The sequence below is a fragment of the Neovison vison genome, chromosome 2, assembly GCF_020171115.1.
Source record: "Neovison vison isolate M4711 chromosome 2, ASM_NN_V1, whole genome shotgun sequence".
Lineage (NCBI taxonomy): Eukaryota > Metazoa > Chordata > Mammalia > Carnivora > Mustelidae > Neogale > Neogale vison.
Genome location: NC_058092.1, coordinates 183,625,957 through 183,650,420, shown reverse-complemented (window position 1 = coordinate 183,650,420; position 24,464 = coordinate 183,625,957). Strand labels below are relative to the sequence as shown.

Sequence of the window (24,464 nt, the reverse complement as noted above, 5' to 3'; positions counted from 1 at the left end):
GGCACAGCTACAAACACAGAGAAAACCAACGGAAGGGATGTGACCCAAGTAATTAGGACTTAGGGAAGGGTGAGATGTGCTATGCAGCCCCAGAATAGAGAGAACTTCTCCAGCAACCCCACAGCATCATCCCTCCTGCAGAAAGCATGGTTTTGAGGCTCTGCTGGGGTTGTTTGCCCCCTGCTGTTTAACAGAATCATTCAGAACTTTGGGTTCCTGCTCCTGCTATTTCACTAAGTTAAAGTCATGAGAGAAAGAATGTCCACTTAGCAACAGTTTCTTGTTTATTCTCTGTACCTCCCAGGGGCCCTTCTAGGGTACCTTCTAGGGTACAGTGGCTAGAAGGGAAGAATGAAACATATGCTGGGGCAAAAAAAAAAAAAAGCTACATTTTAAATCCAAACAGGTGATCTGGGGCCTGCATAGACAGGTGCATTCTTTGCTGGCACTAAGGGAGGGTGTCTGAGTTACAGAAAACCAAGCACATTTTTGGTAAGACTCTGAAACCATAAAACAGGATTATCTTCTAAACAAAAGAGCTGATGAGCAGCACATTTAACGTGGAAGAACAAATTCCCCAAACTATAAGCTCAGATCTGCTGAATGACAGAATGTGGAGGCCAGAAGTGACTTTAGAGATCGCTTAGTCCAAAGGTCGCATATGAATTGAGAGTCATAAAAAGGTTCACCTCTTTGACTTAGTGATCTCAGTTCTAGAAATCTAACCTTAGAGTAATCCCAAAGACAGAGAACATTAAATCCATCCCTATGTTTTTCAAAGCAATATCTTCATTGTTAAAAAAATGTTTTTGAAAGTAGCCAAGTTATGATGAGCAGTGTATGTAAGTGATGAATCACTGAATTCTACTCCTGAAACCAATATACCACTATATGTTAACAAACTAGAATTTAAATAAAAATTGGGGGGAAATAAAGTAGCCGAAGAGGGAAAACGTGGAATTAAGAATATCCAACTGGACTGAATATTAGAAGATATTAGAATGATAATTATGAAGAAATGGGAGAAATGTATATAAGTGGTTACAATTTAACAATAAGTGAAGGACACAAAATTTAGAATTGTAGGTATGACATATTCACAGAAACATATTATAAGGGTTTTCACAGGGCAAATCTGACAGTGTTTGTGGGGGGGGGAGGTTGGGATTAAAGGTAACATTTTCCCTTTTCGTAATGTTGACTTACTCAACTGTAAAAAGTACACTTTGAAAACCTAGCCAGGCCTTCTCTTATGAGTGAACAATTTGTAGGTCAGTGACCAGACTCAGCCCAATGTTTTCAATAAGTCAAATAATGTCAATATACCGAATTGGAAAAGAAGCTACCAGAGTGGTTTCTCCTTCCCTCCTTCCTCCTTCTCTCCTTCCTTCCTGTTTTACTTTGTTCTTCGTTTTAATGTTGGTATAGGGAGATTAACATTAAAACAATTACAAATTGTATTACAAATAACATGGAGGACAAGGGGCATTAGAGAGGAGTAGGGAATTTGGGTAAATTGGAAGGGGAGGTGAACCATGAGAGACTATGGACTCTGAAAAACAGTCTGAGGGGTTTGAAGTGGCGGGGGGTGGGAGGTAGGGGTACCAGGTGGTGGGTATTATAGAGGGCACGGCTTGCATGGAGCACTGGGTGTGGTGAAAAAATAATGAATAATGTTTTTCTGAAAATAAATAAATTGGAAAAAAAAAATAAAAGGAGAAAAAAATATATAATCTTCCTTTATATATTAATTTATTAAAACATTATATGCAAAATTAAAAAAAAAAAACAATTACAAATTGTTCCAGGGTCTGAATAGCAACCCTCACAGGCAAGTAATGCCCAGGAACTCGACAATTCTGGGGGCAGGAAGCACAGAAGCTAAGGAGCCGACGGCCGTCCTGACCCCAGAGAGAGAAAGGGCCTGTGCCTTTTGACCAGGTGTGCTGCTACCACATGGAGGAGTGCATGAACCCTTGTTCTCAGAACCTGTGAGTCATCCTGCAGTCCATAAACCAGATGCCCATTCTATCTCCGTCACCCGTTCCTTAAAGTGGATACTCGGCGTTCCTGACTATCCTGACACAGCTCAATCTTCAGCTTTCTTGAAGGGGCGAGGGCAGGGGCGAGGGCAGGGGTGAGGGAAGGGTCAACTTCCGGCCTTGACAAAGGCTGACCCTCCTTCCAGAGGACCTGGAATGAGTCAGGCGAGGCTGCATAACCTTCCTCTTGAGCCTGCACCTAGGCTGGTGGACAAACATGTCCTTTCTGATTCTAGGATGTAACAACAGGTTAACTGCCACAGAGGGGCCCCAGAAAATGAAACTAGTTTGCAGAACCAAATGTAAGGGTTCCAAAGACTCCCTCTTGGGAGCTGGAGAAACACCATGCAGGTGTCCTCTGTACAAAGCAGGTAGTAACAGAAAGTGAGTCCTTCAGCAGTGCTATGTAGGACTTTTCTACCTCCTCAAGAAGTCAGTAGAGGGACTCTGTGAATATAATCAATAAATGAAAATTAAGACAGCTTAAATCAGATTGACTTACAACATTTTAAGATTTGCTGTAACTTCTAACCCAAATCTCTAATGAACGGAATTCCCGGGAGGTTTCTCACAGCAAGCACAAGAGGGCTGTAACGCGGTCATGTGTTCTCTCTCTGTTCCAGAAGCCAGGAGGCATCATGGCACAATGGAAAGAATGCTAGGGAAGTCAGAGACTTGGGTTTAATCCTCACTCCACCTGAAATACTTGGGTGACCTTGGCTAAGTCTGCCCATAGGGCTCCTATTATCTGTAAGTTGAGAGATACTAGCGCCCAGGGCCCAGGCACTGGCAGCAGGAGTGGCTAGCAGGGCAGGCTGGGCTCATACCAGGCCTCCCGGAGACAATGCTGATGGGCTCTGGTTGAGGCTTGGCCACTGTTAAGAGTCCTACCTTAGGATGTGTTTTGTGTGGGGTTTTCTTGAGCAAAGTGACGAAATAATGCACACCAGTGATGGCCCATTATTGGCAAACAGCACAAGCCAGTAATAAATAGTGCCATGACTGCACACTGAACCCCACACCCCTCCTGGTTCCCATGCTTACATTCTTCCAAGCACATGAAGCGTCATATGAATTACTTTAAAAGTTCTCAAAATTTCTCTCCCGTCCTTTGTAGCGTTTCCTCCCAAATACCCCTTATATCAAACACAATCGGGGCACCTGGGTGGCCCAGAGGGTTAAGCTCTGCCTTCAGCTCAGGTCATGGTCTCAGGGTCCTGGGATCGAGCCCCACATTGGGCTCTCTGCTTGGTAGGGAGCCTGCTTTCCCCCTCTCTCTCTGCCTGCTTGTGATCTCTCTCAAGCAGAGAGAGTCAATTATCACATGGTTTCACTTATTTGTGGAGCATAACAAATAGCATGGAGGACAAGGGGTGTTAGAGAGGAGTAGGGAATTTGGGTAAATTGGAAGGGGAGGTGAACCATGAGAGACTATGGACTCTGAAAAACAGTCTGGGGGGTTTGAAGTGGCGGGGTGGGTGGGAGGTTGGGGTACCAGGTGGTGGGTATTATAGAGGGCACGGCTTGCATGGAGCACTGGGTGTGGTGAAAAATAATGAATACTGTTTTTCTGAAAATAAATAAATTGGAAAGAAAAAATAAATAAATAAATAAATAAATAAATAAAATCTTAAAAAAAAAAAAAAACCACAATCATCCTCAACCTTTCTGAAGACTCTCATCCCCTCCAGTCCCACATCTACCAGCCTTATCTACCACCTGTATCTACCAGGAAGTACCGAGTGAAATGCAAGGCTCAGGACAATGTGTAATGTCCAGCCTGCGGGAGAGTCACTTCCTCCCCCCTCCCCTGAGCTCTTGACTGGTCCTGTGTTCCTGTACCTTTTCTAATAAACTGCCTTAAATCCTTTTTGGATGTAGGCAAAGTATCAATCAGTTCCGCCAGCAAAGAATGAATCAGGGATCTCTCAGTTCTGCGATTCCTTACCTTCTTGATCTGATCCTCCTTCAGTTTGCTGCAGTAAAACGCCATCAAGTGTACCGCAAACATTTTCCCCCAAGTTTGGTTTCTCTTGAGATGGGCAGAGATTTCTGTGCGGTGTTTACCCCTGTGTCTCTGGAGTGCTGCCCGCTCCCAGTTCAGGCTGGAGGGCCTCTGGCAACTGGGTGCTACAGATTAAATACCTCCAGGCTGTTAAGAGTTCAATGATTAAACTTCGCCCCTCTCTTTGGTCCCTCCCTCCAGCATACACTTGATTGTCTAATAGGAGGCTTGGGATGGTAGCTGAGGGTTGGTGGAGGGAAGGCAGGGGATGGGTCGCTTGACTCTTTGGAGAATTGGGTGCCGCAAGATCTCGTTGCTAAGCAACACTCTCAAGCCAGGGCTCCACCAAGCCCACTCAGCCGAGGAAAATCTTCTGAGAAGCTGGGAGTTAAACAAAGCCAACTTTCAACCAGCTGAGCGGCTCCGCAAATGTCTGGTCTTGGCCTTTTCTCTCGAGTCCTTTTCTTCTCAACACAGGGATGGAAATCCTGACTCCCTGCCCCTCTGCAGTGTTGTCTTAATTAAGACTAAACACTGCCCTGGACAGGAAGACTTCAAGAATGTTGGGGCAAATCCTTCTCTTTGTGACAGAGCAGGGCTCTTGCGTAACAGCCCGTGGTAATGGAAAAGAACTGATAAAAATTTATCTATCCCGCAATGATAAGCCAGAATACCTTGACTGTACAGGTGGTGACCCAGGAAAAAATATCCATGAGAGAGGATGAACGGAAGTCAGGGCTGCTCACCAGAAAGCTGCTGCTGGAGAGAAAGACTGAAGTCACAGACAGGAAACGTCTCACACCATGAAGACATCTGGTTTACTCACTCATCTCATGCATCATACTTGATGTGAGAAGGACACAGAAAGGGGCTGATGTGTGGGTACAGTAGACTTTGCACTATTCCCACAGTCAGTGGTCACACAATCAGTAACAACTATGGTGTCAACATGAGCAGTTAGTGAGGGCAGAGCACATACTATTCCCATTTCATAGATGGGGAAACTGAGGCCCCAAAAGAGAAAGTGACTTACTGAAAAATCACAAAACCTATAAATGGTACGGAGAGGAATGAAAACCAGCGGTTTCATTCCAGCGCCCAGCTCTTAACTGGTATGTGATATAGCCTCTCTTCTTCCTCTGTGCAATAGATGATCACCCAGTAATTATTAATATCGGCAGCTTTCTGTCAGGTGCTGTCAGGAATTCTAATTACTTGGATAGCTAAATACAGAGACGTCGTTCCGGCAGGGTCCCAGTGAGGGGAAATAACAAATGAAGGGATCCCTGACCATAATTTCTCATGTATTAATCAACTGCTTCCTAAAATGAGCAACTGACCGGATGTGAAAGCAGGTTTGCTGGGCACCCTGGCGTTTCTTGCGCCTTCATAGCACCTGCTCCTCAATACAAGGGAAGAAACGGGTTCTCCCCATCAGCTTAGCAGCCTCAGCTCTGTTTGCTTTTCTGCTACACAATCTCGTGAATCCAGGGATCACCGAGCATTTGCCTCGTCAAAGAACCTTCAACTGCGGCCTCTTCAAAAGCCACTGATTCTCCAGCCAGTGCCCTTTCCCCCTCCGCCATGGGTACGGGCCACTGCAAGTCTAGCGTAAGCACAGTGTTCAATTAAAATCACTCCAGATACTTTCCTCAGACTTCCAAGTGTCTCCCATATTCAGAAACCCTACCCTTTCCAGCCTGTTGACCCCTCAGACTATGAACTCTCTTTCAGCTCCTTTACTTTGTCTATTGTACAAACACAGGTTGACCTGCGGTTGCTAAAACTATTCAGTTCCCCAAACCACGTGGAATTTGTTGGTATTCTGAAACAGATGTGCTCTGCCCAAGTCCTACAGGCTGCGGATAACACCCTGAGGCAGGTGACCTGCCCATAGGTGATAAAAGACTTAGTTCCTCCTTTTATTTATTTTTTTTAAGATTTTATTTATTTATTTGACAGACACAGATCACAAGTAGGCAGAGAGGCAGGCAAAGAGAGAAGGAAGCAGGCTCCATGCCGAGCAGAAAGCCCGATGCGGGGCTCGATCCCAGGACCCTGAGATCATGACCTGAGCTGAAGGCAGAGGCTTAAACTACTGAGCCACCCAGATGCCCCTAATTCCTCCTTTTAAAAGGTAGCCTCTGCAGCGCAGCATGGCACCTGCTGTCATTGATCCATTCGCCCTCGGGATAAGGGGATAAGCGCTTACGATGGCCCCAGGAGGAAAAGACCCAGAGCCTCACTCAAATGTCTCATGGCTGCTTGTGTGTACCAGAGAGACAGCCTCTGGAATGTTAACCAGGCAGAGGCTGTCAGAGGGCGTTCATCTGTTGCGTTGTTCCGTTTTAAATGTCCGCACATCAGCATCTCCGTTGTGGGTCTGAGTGAGCCAAAAGAGCCGAGAAGCTTCACAGCTACATGGATCACATACATTTGGAACCATCTAGCTCAGATTTATAAAGACAAAACGATTTTCTTATTTTACCATTCCTCACCTGGGATTATCCCAGTCCAACCCTTGGAATCTTCCACTCTTATTAAATTTCTATGCAGCCATTCACAGATACTTGGATGCCAGTCTTACAAGCACTTAGATCTTATTTAAGAATGCCCATTTGAGGATTGGCACTGCTAAGTGAGATTTTGGTTAAAGGATAGTACCAGTCTGCCTCAAATCTTCCATATAAGAAGGGAAACTCTCTCACCTCTATATACATCTCTGTTTTCCTAGAACTCTCCCTTATGGCAAGGCCTAAAGATAATGTCTGCTTACTTTTAAGTACTGAGCATGGCAGAAAGACTAGAAGTATAACAGAATTTACCCACTTACTTAGTAAACACCTGAGTAATATATACTAAGTGTCTTCAATATTAATTCCCGGAGCAACTATCATTTCATTCTCTCCGATTTACAGGCGGAGAAACTGAGGCATGGGGCCCAACTGGTACATGGTGGAATAAATATTTGAATGAGGGTAGGATGGCTTTAGAGTTCCTATGTTATACTGGCACTCACTAACCTGGAAGGAAAGTATGGGGGAATATGGAGCCTAAGCTGGGAAAAGCAGCCCAAAGCCCCAGGCCACACAGGGGAGAGTGTACATGTCCTGGGATCCCACTTTGGCTCTGTCCTCACTGAAGACAACTGCTCCAGGCTCCTATCTGTACAGGGTTTATAGCTATCCCAGTGGTCATTTTGAGAATAAAAGTAAATGAGATCACATAAGAGAATCCATGTGGCCCACAGTGGGCACATTAAAAGCATTTCTTTAATCTAAGCCATCACCCTCTTCACTTTTAAGAAGGAGACCCCTTCCTAAAATTGCTCTTTCATCTCATCCCATTTGGTCCCTTAGAATAAGAAAATACATGTAGTCCTTTCAGTACACTCAGTAAAACAACCATAAACCATTAGAAGGTAACAGTTTCATTTACTGGAATTACTAGAACAATTAGGAATTTTATAAATATGCTATTCCTGTTACTAAAGAAAATAATCTTGAATTCTGTTCTGTACTCTTTTTCATGATATATCCAAAATTAAGTTGTCTGAAATATTAATTAGTCTAATGTACTGTTATTCCACTTGTTGCAAAAGAATAAGAGAATGTGTAAGAGAGCAAACTTCCATACAAGAAAGTCAATGTAGAAATTTCCAAACCCTGCCAACAGTTACAGTTATGATGGTGTCTCTAGGAGCAACCACAAATGAAGCAGAAATGTTAACTTCAGCAAGTTTCAAAAGAATGCTACTGATCATTTTTTGTAGGTTCACTCCTGACCAAGAAAAGGTTGGGAATGCTCATGGAGAAATTAACGGCACACAATTATTTTTATCACAACTGCATTAAGAACTGTATTTGCAAAATACATACCAAGGAGAAACAAGTCCTACAAGGAAATGCAATTCCTGTGGCTGTTAACATTTTTCACAGTAGTTACAATCTCAATTGCACAAAATACGAAATTTCTAAAACCAAACAGGACTTCTGGTTAAACACTGGGCAAACTCACCAGGAAAAGAGAAATGAAATAGTGATTAATAAGAGATCTTAGCATAATTTTGGAAGACAGAAAGCTGACAGAGCCTAGCATAGCAGAGGAAACACTGAAACTCAAGTGACTGCGGAGGGTGATTTTGCAGAGAAATGAGTGATGACATTTTTAACTTTAGAAATGCTCAGGAATCGGAGGCCCTGGTTCCTTGGAAGAGCAAGAGGCAAGATGTAGAACCAAAAATGGGAGATTGGCTACAAAGACAATATTTTCAAAAGCAGGCACCAGGTGTGCTTCTCCACCTAAAGTAATGGGTGGCTGACCAACCACCAGCCTTCCCAGACAGTGCGGGCTTTAATCTCTGGAGAGCTCGAATGCCAAAGCCTCTGGACCTGGGACCTCAGGCACCATGAGCAGTGGGAGTGAGGCACAAGACGGAAAATACGGCCACCAAGTGAAACCCTGACACTGAACAATGAGACTCCAAACCATTTTTTTCTGCCCAGTTTCTGCCAGCAGACATCTGTCTGTATACATCCTTTCTCCCTCAGTGGGGATCCAGTCTTTCCTCTGCTAGCACTAAATGGCCGTAGATGTGGAAAAGGCAATAATATAGCGACAGTAAGTAGATCAGTGGTTGTCGGGTCTGAAGAAGAGGATTAAGTGAGGCACAGGAGTGTTTTTTTAGGGCAGAGAAATTGTCCTGCATGATGCCGTAACATTAAATACATAACACAGTATGTCTGTCAAAACCCACAGAACCTTATAGCACAAAGAATGAATTTAACATAGGTGAATTTAAGAAAATACTTAGAAGATCACGGGTGCAATGCAGATGGACAGAAGACTCTAACTGTATCACAAATGTGTGAGATAGCCTTACTGAAGGGAATGGGGAGAAAAGATGCTGACCTCAGTACATTTGGAAGGGAGTGGAGTCAGCCAGACCAATGGCAAAAGGAACAATACCCAAGTAACTGGGGCTTGAGGAAGAGTGAGATGTACTACACACATGGGAACTAAACTCGTTCCTTTTTTTACTCCAGGGCCCCTGAGACCTGGCCCTGAATTTCCCGCTCATGTTTGCTCAGCTCCAGAGTATAGAGAACTTCTCCAGCAACCCCACAGTGTCGTCCCTCCCATAGAAGGCATGGTTTTGAGGCTCTGCTGGGGTCGTTTGCCCCCTGCTGTTTAACAGAATCATTCAGAAATTTGGGTTCCTGCTCCTGCTGTTTCACTAAGTTAAAGTCATGAGAGAAAGAATGTCCACCTAGCAACAGTCTCCTGTTTATTCTCTGTACCTCCCACAGGCCCTGGTACAGTAGCTGGAGAAGTAGAGTGCTGCAGTCTGGTTGCTAACGCTGTTTCCCCTGGGAGCTCAGCTGAACCATTCTGAAACCACTATCTGTGGACACTGGAATTGGATCATTAAATGGAGGCAGGATGGCAGGAGGTGGTCTTCTCACTGCTGTGGTGGGAGGTTACCGACAAGCAAGGGTAGAGGGCTACCATGATCCATGCTACTGTACTACAGTTGAAGACATCAGTAGAAACTCATGATTAGCTTAATGTAGGTACATATGGAGATATACACACATGAATGTATAAATATTTGTAGATAAATATATGTACCTGGGTTAGTGTACTTGCCTGTTTCCTTACTCTGTCAGCTGAAAGACCCCAGAAGCAATGATACTCAGTAGCAACGTGCACCTCTGCTACCCAGATACAAGTTTCTAATACCATTCTGCGCGTGCACGCACATACACACAAACACAGGAACTTGGGGTCCTCAGAAAGATGTCTGATTCTAGAGCGGCGGCAGGGTACACACAAAATGAGCCTGGAGCATCTTGTGCCTGAAAATAAGTAAATGCCAAAAAGAAAAAAAGAAAAAAGTTGGGGACATGTCAAAGGGATACAAGGAACCAATGAAAATACCTCAAAATAACCAAAGATAGGACAATTTGAGCAATAAAAGTATTATTGGACTATAACCCAAAGTGTAAAATAAATATTCATGCATCCATACTGACATAAAGAAATAACTGACTAAATAAATAAACGGGGAAGAAAAGACAAACCTCCCTTGCAGAAGAATTCCAAATACTTTATGTAGGTAACTCTTCCTCAAGGAGGTGGAGCCTAACGCCCCCTCCTGAAGTGTGGGCTGCAATGACTTCCTTCCAGAGAATTCAATATGGAAGGGGGAGACAGGGGTATCACTAAGCAAGAGAAACCTGCTAAATCTCTACCTCAGTCAGATGATCAAGGTCAACATCATCAGGGATGTCATGCTGATAGCGTGTGTCTTTGATGTGATATGATCAGAAAAGCACTTTACCTCCACTTTACCCCCAAACATCAAAACTCCAGTCTAATCATTAGAAAAACATCAGACAAATCCCAAATGAAGGACATTCTATAGAAAATGTGACTAGCCCAGTTCAAAGCTGTTGAGGTCATCAGAAGCAAGAAAAGCCTGAGAAAATATCAGGGCCCAGAGGAGCCCAAAAACAGGTGATAGCTAAATGTAACAATGTCTCCTATATGGGATCCTGCTACAGAAGGACATTAGGTTAAGAACTAAGGAACTCTCAACAATTTGTGGGCTTTAGCTAATAATAATGTATCTATATTGGCTCAGTAATTAGACAGAGCACACTTATATAAGATGTTAACAACAGGGGGAACTGGGTATAGGCTATATGAGAGCTTTGTACTCTCTCTTGCAACTCTTCTGCACCTCTAAAACTATTCTAAATTTTTTTTAAGTTTTTATTTTTTTTAAACCCTATAGATCCTAATATTTGGACAATATATACTAAAAAAGCCAGCTAATAACCCAATAGCCAAACCAATCCTGAGAAAGAACAGGTATCATAATACCTGATTTCAAGCTGTTACAAGCTATACTCAGGCACCTGGGTGGCTCAGTCGGTTAAGTGTCTGACTTTGGCTCAGGTCATGATACCATGTCCTGGGATTGAGTCCTGCATCAAGCTCCCTGATCAATGGGGAGTTGGCTTCTCCCTCTACCCTTCCCCCCTTCTGGTTCTCTCTCTCTCTCCCAAATATATAAAATCTTAAAAAAATAAAATAAAAGGTATAGTAATCAAAACATTGTGGTACGGGCATTAAAAACGGGCCTATAGATCAGTGGAACAGAATAGAGAGCCCACACATAAATCCCCACATTTAATGTTGACAAGGGTGCCAAGAACACACAGTGGGGGAAAGGATGGTCTCTTCAATAAATGGTGCTGGGAAAACTGGAGGTCCACATGCAACAGAATAAAACTGGACACTTAACCTTATACCACTCAAAAAAGTAACTTAATATGATCAAATATTATCACAAAACTCCTAGAAGAAAACACAGGGAAAACAATCCTTGACATTGGTCTAGGCAATGACTTCTTAGATAAGTCACCAAATGCAATGGCAACAAAAACAAAAACAAACAAGTGGGACTACATTAAACTAAAGAGTTTCTGCACAGCAAAGGAAAAAAACCAATAAATTGAAAAGATAATCTACTAATCTAATAGTAGAAAATATTTACCAGCCACATGTCTGATAAGGGACTAATATTTAAAGTACATAAAGAACTCATAATAGCAAAAAAAAAAATCCTATTTAAAAATGAACAAAGGGCCTGAACAGACATTTTTCCAAAGAAGATATCAAATGGCCAACAAGAATATGAAAAGGTGTTCGACATCACTAATCATCAGGGAAATGCAAATCGAAACCACAGTAAGATACCACCTCCCACCTGTTTGAACGGGTTTGATCAAAAAGACAAGAGATACCAAGTGTGGGTAAGAATGTGGAGAAAAGCAAACCCTGATACACTGCTGTTGGGGATGTAAATTGGTACAATTATTATGGAAAATAGTATGGCAGCTCCTCAAAAAATTAAAAACTGAACTACATATTGCAGGAATCCCACTCCTGGGTATATATCAGAAGGAAGTGAAATCAGTATCATGAAGGGAAATCTGCACACATATTTTCACTGAAGCATTATCCAAAAATAGTCAAAATAAGGAAATAATCTAAGTGTCTGTCAATGGGTGAATGGATAAAGAAGGAATACTAGAGTGCTTGGGTGGCTCAGTCAGTTAAGCATCTGACTCTTGGTCTCAGATCAGGTCTCGATCTCAGGGTCATGAGCTCAGGCCCCACACTGGGCTGCACCCTGGGCGTGGAACCTACTTTTAAAAAAAAAGGTTTTTTTTATTAACTTTGGGGCACCTGGGTGGCTCAGTCAGTTGGGCATCCAATTCTTGATTTCAGCTCAGGTCATGGTCTCAAGGTCCTAAGATTAAGCCCTGTGTTGGGCTCCACACTCTGAGGGGAGTTTGGTTGAGATTCTCTCTCTCCCTCTGCCCCATTCCTTTCCCCGGTCTCAAACACTCTCTCTCTCTAAAGCATGGAGCACTATGTGCTTTATGCAAACAATGAATCATGTAACACTACATCAAAAACTAATCATGTACTGTATGGTGACTAACATAATACTTAAAAAAAAAAAAGGAATGAAAGACAAGGAAGACAATAGAAAAGTAAAAATAAAATAAAGTGAATCTTAAAAAAAAGAAGAGGGGTACCTGGATGGTTCAGTTGCTGGGTGTCTTCTTCAGCGCAGGTCATGATCCCATCTCAGGTCATGATCCCAGGGTCCTGGGATTGAGCTCCACATCTGTCATTTGGCAGGGAGCCAGCTTCTCCCTCTCCCATTCCCCTTGCTTGTGTTCCCTCTCTTGCTGTCTCTCTTTCTCTGTCAAAAAAATAAATATCTTTTTTAAATTAAATCAAATAAATATATATATTAATAAATAAAATAATAAATTAAAATCTTTTTTTAAAAAGATGAATATCATTCAGCCATGAGAAGCAAGGAAATCCTGCCATTTGTGACAACATGGACGAACCCTGAATGCATTATGCTAAGTGTGATAAGTCAGACAGAAAAGGGCAAATATTGTACAACCTCACTTATAGGTGGAATCTTTTTTTTTTTAAGAATTTTTTTAAGGTTTTATTTATTTATTTGACAGACAGAGATCACAAATAGGCACAGAGGCAGGAAGAGAGAGAGAGAGGAGGAAGCAGGCTCCCTGCTGAGCAGAAAGCCTGATTTGGGGCTCCATCCCAGGACTCTAGGATCATGACCTGAGCCAAAGGCAGAGGCTTTAACCCACTGAGCCACCCAGGCACCCATTATAGGTGGAATCTAAAAAGAAACTGAATTTGTAAAAACAGGGAGTAGAATGGCATTTATCAGGCACTAGGGAACAAGGAATTTGGGGAGAAGTTTAAGGGTGCAAACCTGTAACAAGTAATCAATAAGTTCTAGAGATCTAAGGTATAACAAAGTGATTAGTCAACAGTATTACATCAGAAACTTCAATGTTACTAAGAGATTAAATAATAATTGTTCTCAATACAAAAAAGAAATGAGAAATATATGATATGATAAAGGTGCTAGCTAACACTACTGCAGTAATCATATTGCAGTATATAAAAATATCAAACCAACAACTTGTACAGCTTAAACTTATACAATGTTATATGTCAATTATTTCTTAATTTTAAAAAAGCCAGCTTATGATCCAATCAACCTACATTAAAACCTGAAGTCAATAAGCCCTAGCCATATCAACAGAGCTAAGCTTAATTCACTTTTAAATGGGAACATAGCCAAAGATTACTAGACACTCAAGAAAAGTTACCAAAAGTAAAGGTAGAAATCAAACCAGAGGGACCTGGGTGTCTCAGTCAGTTAAGCATCTGACTTTTGGTTTCAGCTCAGGTCATGATCTTGCAGTTGTGGGATCGAGCCCCACACCAGACTCTGCGCTCAGTGTGGAGTCTGCTTCAGATTCTCTCTCCCTCTCCCCTTCCCTCCCCTCTCTTTTTCTCTCTCAATAAATGAAACCTTTTTTTAAAAAATCTAACCAAGCAAGAAAAAAATTATGTATATATTAGACAGAAGAAAAATTTTAAAAAACCTAAAATATCAGGACGCCTGGGTGGCTCAGTCAGTTAAGCAGCTGCTTTTGGCTCAGGTCATTATCCCAGGACCCTGGGATAAAGCCCTGCACCGGGCTCCTTGCTTGGCAGGGAGCCTGCTACTCCACTTGCTTGTTCGCGCGCGCTCTCACTCTCTCTCTCTCTCTCTCTGACAAATAGATAAATAAATAAAATCTTTAAAAAACACATACACACACACAAAAAAAAACCCCAAAGTATTTTTAGGGAAATAAGATATTGCATCCATGAAATTAGAATAAAATAACTAAAAACAATGGAACTGGAAGGGAGGGGTGGAAGAATTATATGACATTAAAAAAAATTCAGTACTTTTTTCCTAGCACAAGTTTTAAGTTCAAAAAGAGAAATTTAACTTTGGGCTAATGAGGAAAATTCATAATTGATAAAAAGCTTATATAAATCTGTAAAGCATTTCCTAATAAGACCACATAAAAAACTAATGATGTACTATACAATGGCTAACTGAACATATAAATTAATTAATTAGTGAATCAATTAATTAAATAAAAATACTTTCTGGGAATGATTCAAAGCATACTTTCTAACACAGTTTCCAATATTTTTTACTTTGATAGTATTAAATACTTATATATTCTCTGATTACATTTTACAACATTCTTAATTAGCTTCAAACAGTTTAAAGTCAACAAATGACTGCCTCTAAGAAATACTATAAACCAGGGTTGTCAGTAAATGAAGTAATGTATACACATATATTGTAAACTTTGCTATAACAAGATATGATTTATTATATTAATAAGGGAAGAAGAGCATTAGCCTAGGAAAAAGGGCAAGAATAGCTTTAAGATCAGGGCAAGACTTAGTTAAAAGATTATGAAGAAAATATATGAATTCTAATATTACTAAAAATTAAATAACAGCAGGCAGAATTGGCAATTCAGCTGGAAATCATTTTTATGAATTTGTACAGATATCTGAGTAGTCACAAGTCACAGTACATGGGCCAGATGGTGATGAAATTAAATCACCATGCAGAATTTAAAAGACCAAGTCATGGGAGATTTTTCTTCCATCATCTCACAAGGTAGAGATTCTTCCCCTCTAATAGATAAAAGTCTCTCCATAAGAAGCCGAGCACTGAATACATCTATTTTCTTAGAGCTAGGGACTGTCAGCTGTTAGAATGCCAACATTCTAATGTGAAACAACAAAATCCTTACCTTCTTTTTACCTCAATGCCGTATTCTTTTCTTCTTCTGAATTCCATGACTCAGATGTGTATCTAAATCTTTCTTTTTAAATGTGCATCTAAAAATCTATTTTCAAGACACAGACATTATATTATTGTTACTCTTATTTTCAAAAGGAAAAATGGAATTATCAAATAATAAAGAGCTCTAAGAAAAAAACACTAGATAAATTAAGATTTTGATAGTTTAGAAAATAGAGAAATGACCTATAAAGTAGTACAAAAATCATGAACATAATTGCTAAATACAGATTTAACAACCCCCAAAAAGGTAAAAACAAACAAACAAACAAAAACAAAACAAAACAAAAAAGAAGTAATAGCTGTATCAAAAGGGAAATGGAGGGGCTCTGGGGTGGCTAAATTGGTTAACCACCTGCCTTTGGCTCAGGTCATGATCTCGGGTCCTGCAATCAGGCTCTCTGCTCAGTGGGAAGTCTGTTTCTCCTCCTCCTGCTCATGCACGTTCTCTCACTCTGTCTCTCAAATAGTTATTTTTTTTTTAAAGGGAAATGGAGAGAATGAATGACTTAAGAAAAGATTTAAGAAAGCTAAATCCTCACCTACAGTAACAGGAAATCAATAGCTAATGTCTTATAATAACTTAGGAAATAGCAGGAGATACAAATTCTGTAGCACCAATAAGGTAAATACTATAATAGGTAACAGAGTCAATTGTACTTGCCTCTAGTTTTCAAGCTGTGTATACCATCCTTTGACCAAAAAATATTTTTTTAATATCTTAGGCTTATTTGGCTTATGTATACAGATTAGAGATAAATTAATGTATGGAAGTATGGCTTATGGGAAAGTTCTTATTTCCAAGAAAGCTTTGTTTTGAATTTATATCATGAATTTGTTTTAAATTTATTACACTTCAAATACTTATATGCAAAGGGAATTTTATAGATACAATGAAATCAACATCCACCTATTTATCAGGTTTATTTTTTGGGCTGTTTTGTTTTTTAGAGAGTAAGAGAGAGTGCGAGCAAAGGGTACAGAGGGAGAGGGAAAGAATCTTAAGCAGGTTCTGTGCTGAGCATAGAGCCCCACACCAGGGCTCAATCTCACAACCCTGTGATTGACCTGAGTCAAAAATCAAGTCAGGTGCTTAAAGGACTGAGTCACCCAGGTGCCCCTATTTACCAGTTTTAAAAGGATAACAATAGGGGCGCCTGGGTGGCTCAGTGGGTTAAGCCTCTGCCTTCGGCTCAGATCATGATCCCAGGGTCCTGGGATCGAGCCCCCCATCGGACTCTCTGCTCTGCAGGGAGCCTGCTTCCTCCTCTCTCTCTGCCTGCCTCTCTGCCTATTTATCTGTCAGATAAATAAAGAAAAAATCTTTTTAAAAAAAGGATAACAATAAGTGATATATGTATTAAGAAAATGAGTATGTAACTATTAAGAGAAAAACAAAAAAATGTGTGAACATTACAAATTAAATTTAAAAATATGTATGTATACACACATATACATACACACACACATACCATACATCTCTTGGCTTGATTACAAGGACTTGAGACTTCCCAGCAGGGATTATCAATTTCACTGCAAATTACAGTGTGTCAATCAGCAGTTCAAAGTAGTCACTAAGGTTACAAGCCTTTCCAGAACTTCTGTAAGCACCAGGGGCTTCTCAAGGCCATGAAGTGGATAGTGAGCATATGGTGTCAAATTTTAAGGTAGACTGTAAAAGAGGGGCCTTGAAGGACCAAGTTCAAGAACACCTCCTCTACCCAAATTTACCAAAGTAGCTTCTTGAATTGTCTTCTAAGCTCAATCCTATTTAAAAAAGGTTTTTTTGTTGTTGTTTTTCTCCAGCATTTTTGCCCATAAAGACAACTGTGACTTATCATTTCTGACATTATCCCCCTATGTTAAGTGACAGGCTTTTAGAGAACAGTGATAACTCAGTAGTCTGTTTATAAGTATTGCTATCTCTGCTCAAGTTTATGTATTTTATATGGCTTTGAAATAGAGGAGGGAAGTAGCCTGACTCATCTACCCATTTGCTTGTCTCTTAACAAACCATAACTTTTCATTATAGCCTAATAGGTCTGAGGCGGACACACCCAGAATGACTGCATCATAACTATAGACTCCCAGTTCTAAGCTGTAAGAAACTTTGGTGTTTTATGATTGTTTTGTATGTTTGTGATTCAAAGTTGTTTTTTCCAAAGGACCCAATTCAATTTTGTAGATTTACACTAGTCCACAAACACAATGTACAAAGCCATTGTACAATTGTACAAAACCAATGTACAAGCCATTGGTTATTATTCCTAACCAGTTATGTACTGTCCACATTTTAGTGAATTACCTAGCTCTGTTCTGCAGGATCTGAGATGGAATGGACATCCAAACCTCATGTTGATGGACAGCTGAAGCCACGATAATCCAAGGATTCAAAACCTGCTAGAAAACTGCAAGGAAAAACAAAACAGCTGTATTTTAGAATCAAGAACACAACCTGAGTGGAAGGAAGACCAGGCTATTTGTGGAAGACAAGTAAACACACAGCAAAGAATTACTCAGGGCCATCCCAATTATTTTTTATCTTTTTGCTTCACCAGATGTCATCTTTCTTCAGTATCTTCTGCCTAGCCACAAAGCTCTTCCTCCCCCACAAAGAGAAGGGTTAGAGGGTAAATGGTGTATCACTGTTATAAAATCTCCTTAATTCAGCATTCAAGCAGTCCTTCTTCTCTTACATTACCCCCTAGCCCCTCTCCACTCATCTGAGGCTTTGCTAACACTTAAATGGCCTGTGTTTGCAATTGTCTTGCCTAAGTGTCTTCTCTGACTTACCAATTGGGCCCCCAAATGGGAGAAAGTGGGAGAATTAAGACACACGAAGTGATGTACCTTATCATTTAAATACAATAAGACCACATCCATTATCCAGGTCAGTTTAGGAGTATTTCTTGAGCCCATCTGAGCAAGAATGGACTAGGTCTGCTAGAGTATTAAGTCACAGGGGATGGCAAATTCTAGAAGGTGAAGCTGCTCAAATGCAGAGTATCAAAAAAATATATTATGCCCTTCTAGGCATTTCAATATTGTTTACCCACAAGCAAGGGAGAAATATAGTCAGTGCCAGCTGTTCAGCTTTTATTTCCACAAAAGCAAAGATTAGAAGAATAAAGACTGCCATCTCAGGTAAATGAAATACCATCTCAACTGAAGAAAAAGCCAGAAAGAGATGACTAGCTTGGCAAACTTGGCTGTTCCTTGACCCATGTTCAACCAAATCAGGTTTAATCCCTAATCTGAAGTCAGCGTCAATTTAGCTATTGCTCAAGAAACTCATTCAGCTCTTGAAACAACTTAAGAGCTCAATTCACAGAACAAACCCAAACCTCCAGGTTCATTTACAAAACACTTCTGTATACCAGGCCCTGTGCTAAATAGGATCTTATCACACTTAACCTACTAGACAATTCCAACCAGGCATGCATTATTGTCCAGGTAGAGACCAAGTCCAAAAGAGGGCAAGGTCACTGAGCTTAGCAGTGATAAGACAAATTATATCCTGATCTGTCCAACTCCAAAGCCTTGCCACTCTCTTCCCTTATTCTACCTCTTTCTAGCATTTCTCTGAAACTACATCCATTCATTTCGCAAAGATTGATTGTGCCTCTACCGTAGTTCAGGAGCTGTAGTACAGAGTCAACTCATAGACAATAGACTCTGCCCTCACAGAGCTGTTATTGGTTAACTAACTTCTGTTCACTCCACATCAAATTATAATCTCCATGAGGGCTGAAACATTATCTTGCTTCCTGCTTAATTCCAGCAGCAAGAACAGTCTCTGGTACATGGGTACAGTAGCCAGCAATGTGGTTCAAGTATCTCCATGGGGCACCTGGGTGGCTCAGTCGGTCGAGTGTCTGATTCTTGGTTTTGGCTCAGCTTATGATCTCGGGGTCATGCGATCAAGCCCTCCACTGGGGTCTGCACTCAGTGCAGAGTCTGCTTGAGATTCTCTCTCTCCCTCTCCCTCTGTCCCTTCCCTCTACTCTCTCTCTCTCTTACTAAAAAAGTCTTAAGCCGGGTGAGGGACCAACTCCATACATGACATCCTCAGTGATGGTGTAGGAAACTGATCAAAACAATTCACCAAATGGATTTTATTCCCATACACAGTTCCTTACAATGCATTATCTTAGTGCTATACTAAAAATGGCCAGTATATAAATTTTAAATAAAATCTCTAAGACATTTGTAATTTTGTAATTTGTAATTTTTAAATGTTAAAATAATTAAATCTTAAATAAATCTTTAAGAGCTTATTTTCCCACGCCAAAAAAACAAACAAACAAAAAACACAACAGTAAGAGATAGCCACAATACCATAGCAACGAGTAAATACATATGAGAAATAAAAAGGTTTTAAAATATTTTTATTTGCAAAAATAAAGTAAAACTAATCTGAATCAGGTTCCTTCTTCTTCCTTCTTGTCCCTTTTGAGGGAGTCCCATGCTCTGTTTTGTCTTTGCCATGCTCCGTTTGTTGTGTTAGCCACTCTTTTTCTAGCTGTTTCAGCATGTCTGCAGTGAGGAGGCCTTGCTGTACCAATCTGGAAGCCAGGGATTTCTCTCCCACACTGGGGCTAGGTGTCTCAGCAGCTTTATTCCCTAATGTTTTGGCTCCACGCATCCTTCTAGCTTGGCCCTTCACAGTTCCTGACAATCGCGACTGGTTCTCTGCTGACAAGCTCTCCAAATTCAACAGCTTTTGTGCCTCTGAAATTTTAATCAGTTTGGTGATGTTGTGTACACCATCTTGGATAATGCCATCCAATTCTTTCTGGAGTTCTCGAATAAGGCTGGCATCTGGAAACATATCTATAAACCGGTAGCTGGGAAAGAGACACATTAGGTTATAACAAGAGCTCTTCTCACAGTATTGGACTTATCTCACTGACGTAACTATATCTTGACACTGATTAATACCAAATGTTCTGTTTTTGCAAACTCTGTCCAGTGCTTCTGATCAACCCTTATTTTGGCCCCAGCACACCTGAGCAATACTGTCATTATGAGGATAGGTCATCACTCTCATCTTAAGTGATTCTGGTATGTTCCCCCATGGGACATGCCCCACCTTTGAAAATCACTGAGCTAGCAGAGTACCTTTCAAATATTAATGTACAAGTGAATCACCTGGAGATCTTCTTAAAATGTGGTCTGATTAAGTCTGTGGTGGGCCTGATATTCTCTCATTCTAACAAGTTCCCAGGTGGTACCAGTGCTTTCGGTCCAGGGACCACCATTTGTATAGCAACGGTCTAGTAAACCTTCTCACCTACCTATCTGAACTAGAATCACAAGAAGTCCCTCAGTCATTTTTAGAATGTTTATAAATAAGACTCAACAGCCATAATGGACAATAAACATAACATAAAACATCCTGCAAAAATGTGTCTAACTTGAGAGAGCAAAAGACCATTTACTCTTAAAATCTTTGATTTCCCCTATTACTTAGAAAAACGAGAGTACGTAAAGGAAAAATGTGATACCTTAGCCACAGGTAAAGATCCAAGACATCATGGACAGCTTCTAGATCCATAAGATCTTTAATATTCTTAGGTGGAAGTAATGGCCATTTAATATATCTGCGTAACCATGAGAAGGTCAGTGGCTCATTCCTGCTATACTGCCTGGCAAACTGAAAGAAAAGAAAAGAATAGTAGAAAAATCAAAATTCACCTAAGTCTGCAATTAGAAAGAGAAAGCACAACAAAAAATCAACTGTGGTTGTTTCAATAAGCAGGCTGGTATCTTTCCCTCTTTATACTTCTCTTAATTTTTAGAACATTTAATACTTTACAAAGACACTTTTAAGGAAAAAGAAGGGGAGGGGGGCTTCCTTCATTTTCCAAAACCAGGGCAATAATATGTGCATCAGAAATTGTACAAGAACTAACTTTCCTGAGCCTAGGTCTTATTAACTTTTATGTACATTTAATGTTCTAAGTTCTGGACAGACATCAAAGACTGTCATTTCTATCCCTTCAGGCAACAGTCCTATAACTACAAGTATGAGCTGTATCTTGTTAATGTCCTCCCTTATCATAAAGAAACTCTTTGGATTGGTTGCGTATGAGTCAATCAAACTGGTAAAAAGACTGCCTCTTCACTTGGCTGTGGTGTTTTGGCTAAGCCACCACTCTGTGCTTCAGCTTCCTCATCAATACCATAAGACCACCACACCTCCTCCTGGAACCACAGGACACTGCTGGATAATGTGCTTGGAAAACTAAGCTGCTCCCACTCCCCAACAACACTAGGCACAATTATGCATCAGACCACAACCATATGACACAGATAATGCCTACAGCAGACAGACCACAACCATATGAGACTTCTAGAGCAAGAGTTTAAAATCTTTGGCTTCAAGAATAAGCTGATTTCAAATGGTTCATTTGCTGATTAGGGAAAATTATCTCTAAATGTTTAACCTAAACAAGGCCAATACTTCCAAGAGGCAAGGCAGTTTTAGAACAACTATGGTTAAATAATGTTGTGATTTGGGGAACCTAGGTGGCTCAGTCAATTAAGCGTCTGCCTTCAGCTCAGGTCATGATCCCAGAGTTCTGGGATGGAGCCCCACATCAGGCTCTCTGCTCGGCAGGGAGCATGCTTCTCTCCCTCCCTCTCCCTCTGCCTGTCACTCCAACTGCTTGTGCTCTCATTCTCTGTCAAATAAATGAAATCTTTTAAAAAAAAAGTTATGATTTTATTAAATTCAGTCATGCATTCTACTAAGCTTAATAAGTGCCAAACAGGATAGCCATGAAGATGGAAATGTGACCATACTAACCTTTGCTAAAAGCAGGACAAGCCAAACTCAGTTTCTTTTACAGAGACAGTGGCATTAATATTTGTGGCCACAGACTAGTGGAAACCCGGTATGTAAAAGAGTTAAGTACAGAGCTGTGCAGAGAAGGGAAGAGAGAGATGCCAATCAGGTACCTCCATCCAGCAGCCAGCCCTCAAGGAGCTCCCTAGAACACTGATTCCAAACAACCATCCAGGGGGGCATCAGAGACCATCCAAAGGATTGAGCTCTTTTATAGTTCACTAAGTAATGGTGATCAAGAAAAAAGGAAAAATCTCTAAATGTAACATGCTACCACTAACAGAACATATAAGCAACTGTTGGTCTATACCATTCCGGACCTCTTACTCCTTAGTAAAATGCTGCTGCTTCATTAGAAAAGCTGTATAAAAGGGGTCAAGGCCATGGTCTTGAGCTCTATCCAGGTCAGGTTATAGCAGTTGAGACTTTGTTCCATGAACTTCAACCTTATGCCAACTAACTCCCCCATAAACGTCAGCTCTAAGAAACCTATTTTCTAGGTAAATACCTGGGACGTGCAATACCTCTAAGACACATTAATGGGAAAAGAGAAAGGCAAGTTGCAGAATAATTCATCACAACATTTATGGGAAAACACACCCACTCAACGAAACTAGAATTTCTATATGCATACACACACGTAGGCAAACGCAATGGAAGAGGTCTGCAATGACACAAACTGTTAACTGTAGCTTCGTCGAAGACTGGGATTGGGGGTGGTAACCCAATTTAACCTATCTGTAGTGTTTTAACTGAGTGTAGCGAGAAAGCATTTATGTATTATTTATGTGACTGCAAAGTAATTTAGAGCATAAATTTAGAAACAGATCTGGTAGGAACACAGTTAGTATGCAGAATGTTGAGTTCTACAGAAAAGACAGCAGTGAGACTGAGTGTGAGGAGGATTCAAAGAGGAGGCCTTTGGGGGTTTAGTGAGAGCACTCCAGCCACAGGCAATAGGGGTGAGAGGCAAGAGCTCTGCGAGCTGAGAGGACATGGCAGGGGGCTGGAAGTCCAGCTTCCACTGCCCTTCCCTGCCCCCCCTTGTCTGGGAGCATCCTGTACTCCACAGGAGGCAGAGTTTTGTATCCCTATGCAAATGAATGAAAAGAAAAGGGGCTAGAACCTTGGCACCAAATGCACAAGATAGCTATCCCTGACTCAGTGCCTTATAATTAGGAAAACTGAATTTCCAAAAAATATTACCCAATGCCATTAAGAAAGAAGTATATCAGGGCATCTGGCTGGCTCAGTTGGTAGAGCCTGTTGACTCTTTTTTTTTTTAAGATTTTATTTATTTATCTGTCAAAGAGAGAGAACACGTGCGTAAGTTGGGGAGTAGCAGGTAGAGGGAGAAGCAGGCTCGCTGCTGAGCAAGGAGTCCAATGAAGGGCTCAATACCAGGATCCTGGAAACATGACCTGAGACAAAGGCAGACATGCAACCAACTGAGCCACCCAGACATCCCAGAGCATATGACTCTTGATCTCAGGGCTGTTAAGTTCACATCTCATGTTGGGCAAGGAGCCTACTTAAAATAAACAGACAAATAAACAAATATTAAAAAGAAGACCAAAAGAAACATTAAAAAAAAAAAAAATGTATCATTAGGCAAAGAACCAGCCCCCCAAAATTATACTTGTTTTTGTTTTAGCTTCTTCACAAAGGCTACCACATAAATCCAAATACAAAGCAACAGTTTCCCTGACCCCCAAAAAAGTGCCTGTAAGAAAAAAAGAACCACTTTATATTTAACTTCTTGTATAGTCTCCCATATTGAAAGATACTCTCCAATCGTTTTACTTTATATAACAAAGCGTTGTTTGGGGAAATGCATGGACTTGAAACAAGGCAAATACAAAGACAAAGGCTTACCTGTAACAATGAAGAACAGACAAAGGGCTGCTTCTTGTTGATCGGAGCTGTGCAGAAAACATACCGCACTCGGAGACTTAATGGAATATGTTGGATCAACTCTGCAGAAAATTTAAAATCATCCATGTTGCAGACAAAATACTGCCCATCAACTTGTGAAAAGTCTACAAAAATATCCTGGGGCGGGGGGAAAGATACATTACTGGTCTGCCTAAGTGGGCAGGAATAAAGTGCTCAAGTCTACAAAGGACAATCTCTTCAAATCTGTAAGTCTTCTAGAAAGGCCCCCTTAATCCACTGCCTTCCCAAGCCACAAGACTTCCCCCATGGCCTTCCCAACCTGAAATACTCAGAAAATTCCTCAGGACGAGAGTCCCAGAAGATTCTGAGAGAACGTTT

General features: G+C 41.0%; 2 protein-coding genes across 2 annotated transcripts in view; both read right to left on the bottom strand.

The window, feature by feature from the left end:
* Window positions 1–4,147, bottom strand: part of HKDC1 (hexokinase domain containing 1) — a 42,726-nt gene extending 38,579 nt beyond the window's left edge. Inside the window, exon 1 of the mRNA XM_044239667.1 lies at window positions 3,991–4,147. Coding sequence (XP_044095602.1) covers window positions 3,991–4,053 — 63 coding nt within the window. The 5' untranslated portion in view covers window positions 4,054–4,147. The remainder of the gene's footprint in view (window positions 1–3,990) is intronic.
* A 15,564-nt stretch (window positions 4,148–19,711) lies between these two features.
* SUPV3L1 (Suv3 like RNA helicase) overlaps window positions 19,712–24,464 on the bottom strand; it is a 28,969-nt gene continuing 24,216 nt past the window's right edge. Inside the window, exons 13-15 of the mRNA XM_044239666.1 lie at window positions 24,066–24,242; window positions 20,848–20,996; window positions 19,712–20,187 (exon numbers count right to left, since the gene is read on the bottom strand). Coding sequence (XP_044095601.1) covers window positions 19,752–20,187; window positions 20,848–20,996; window positions 24,066–24,242 — 762 coding nt within the window. The 3' untranslated portion in view covers window positions 19,712–19,751. The remainder of the gene's footprint in view (window positions 20,188–20,847; window positions 20,997–24,065; window positions 24,243–24,464) is intronic.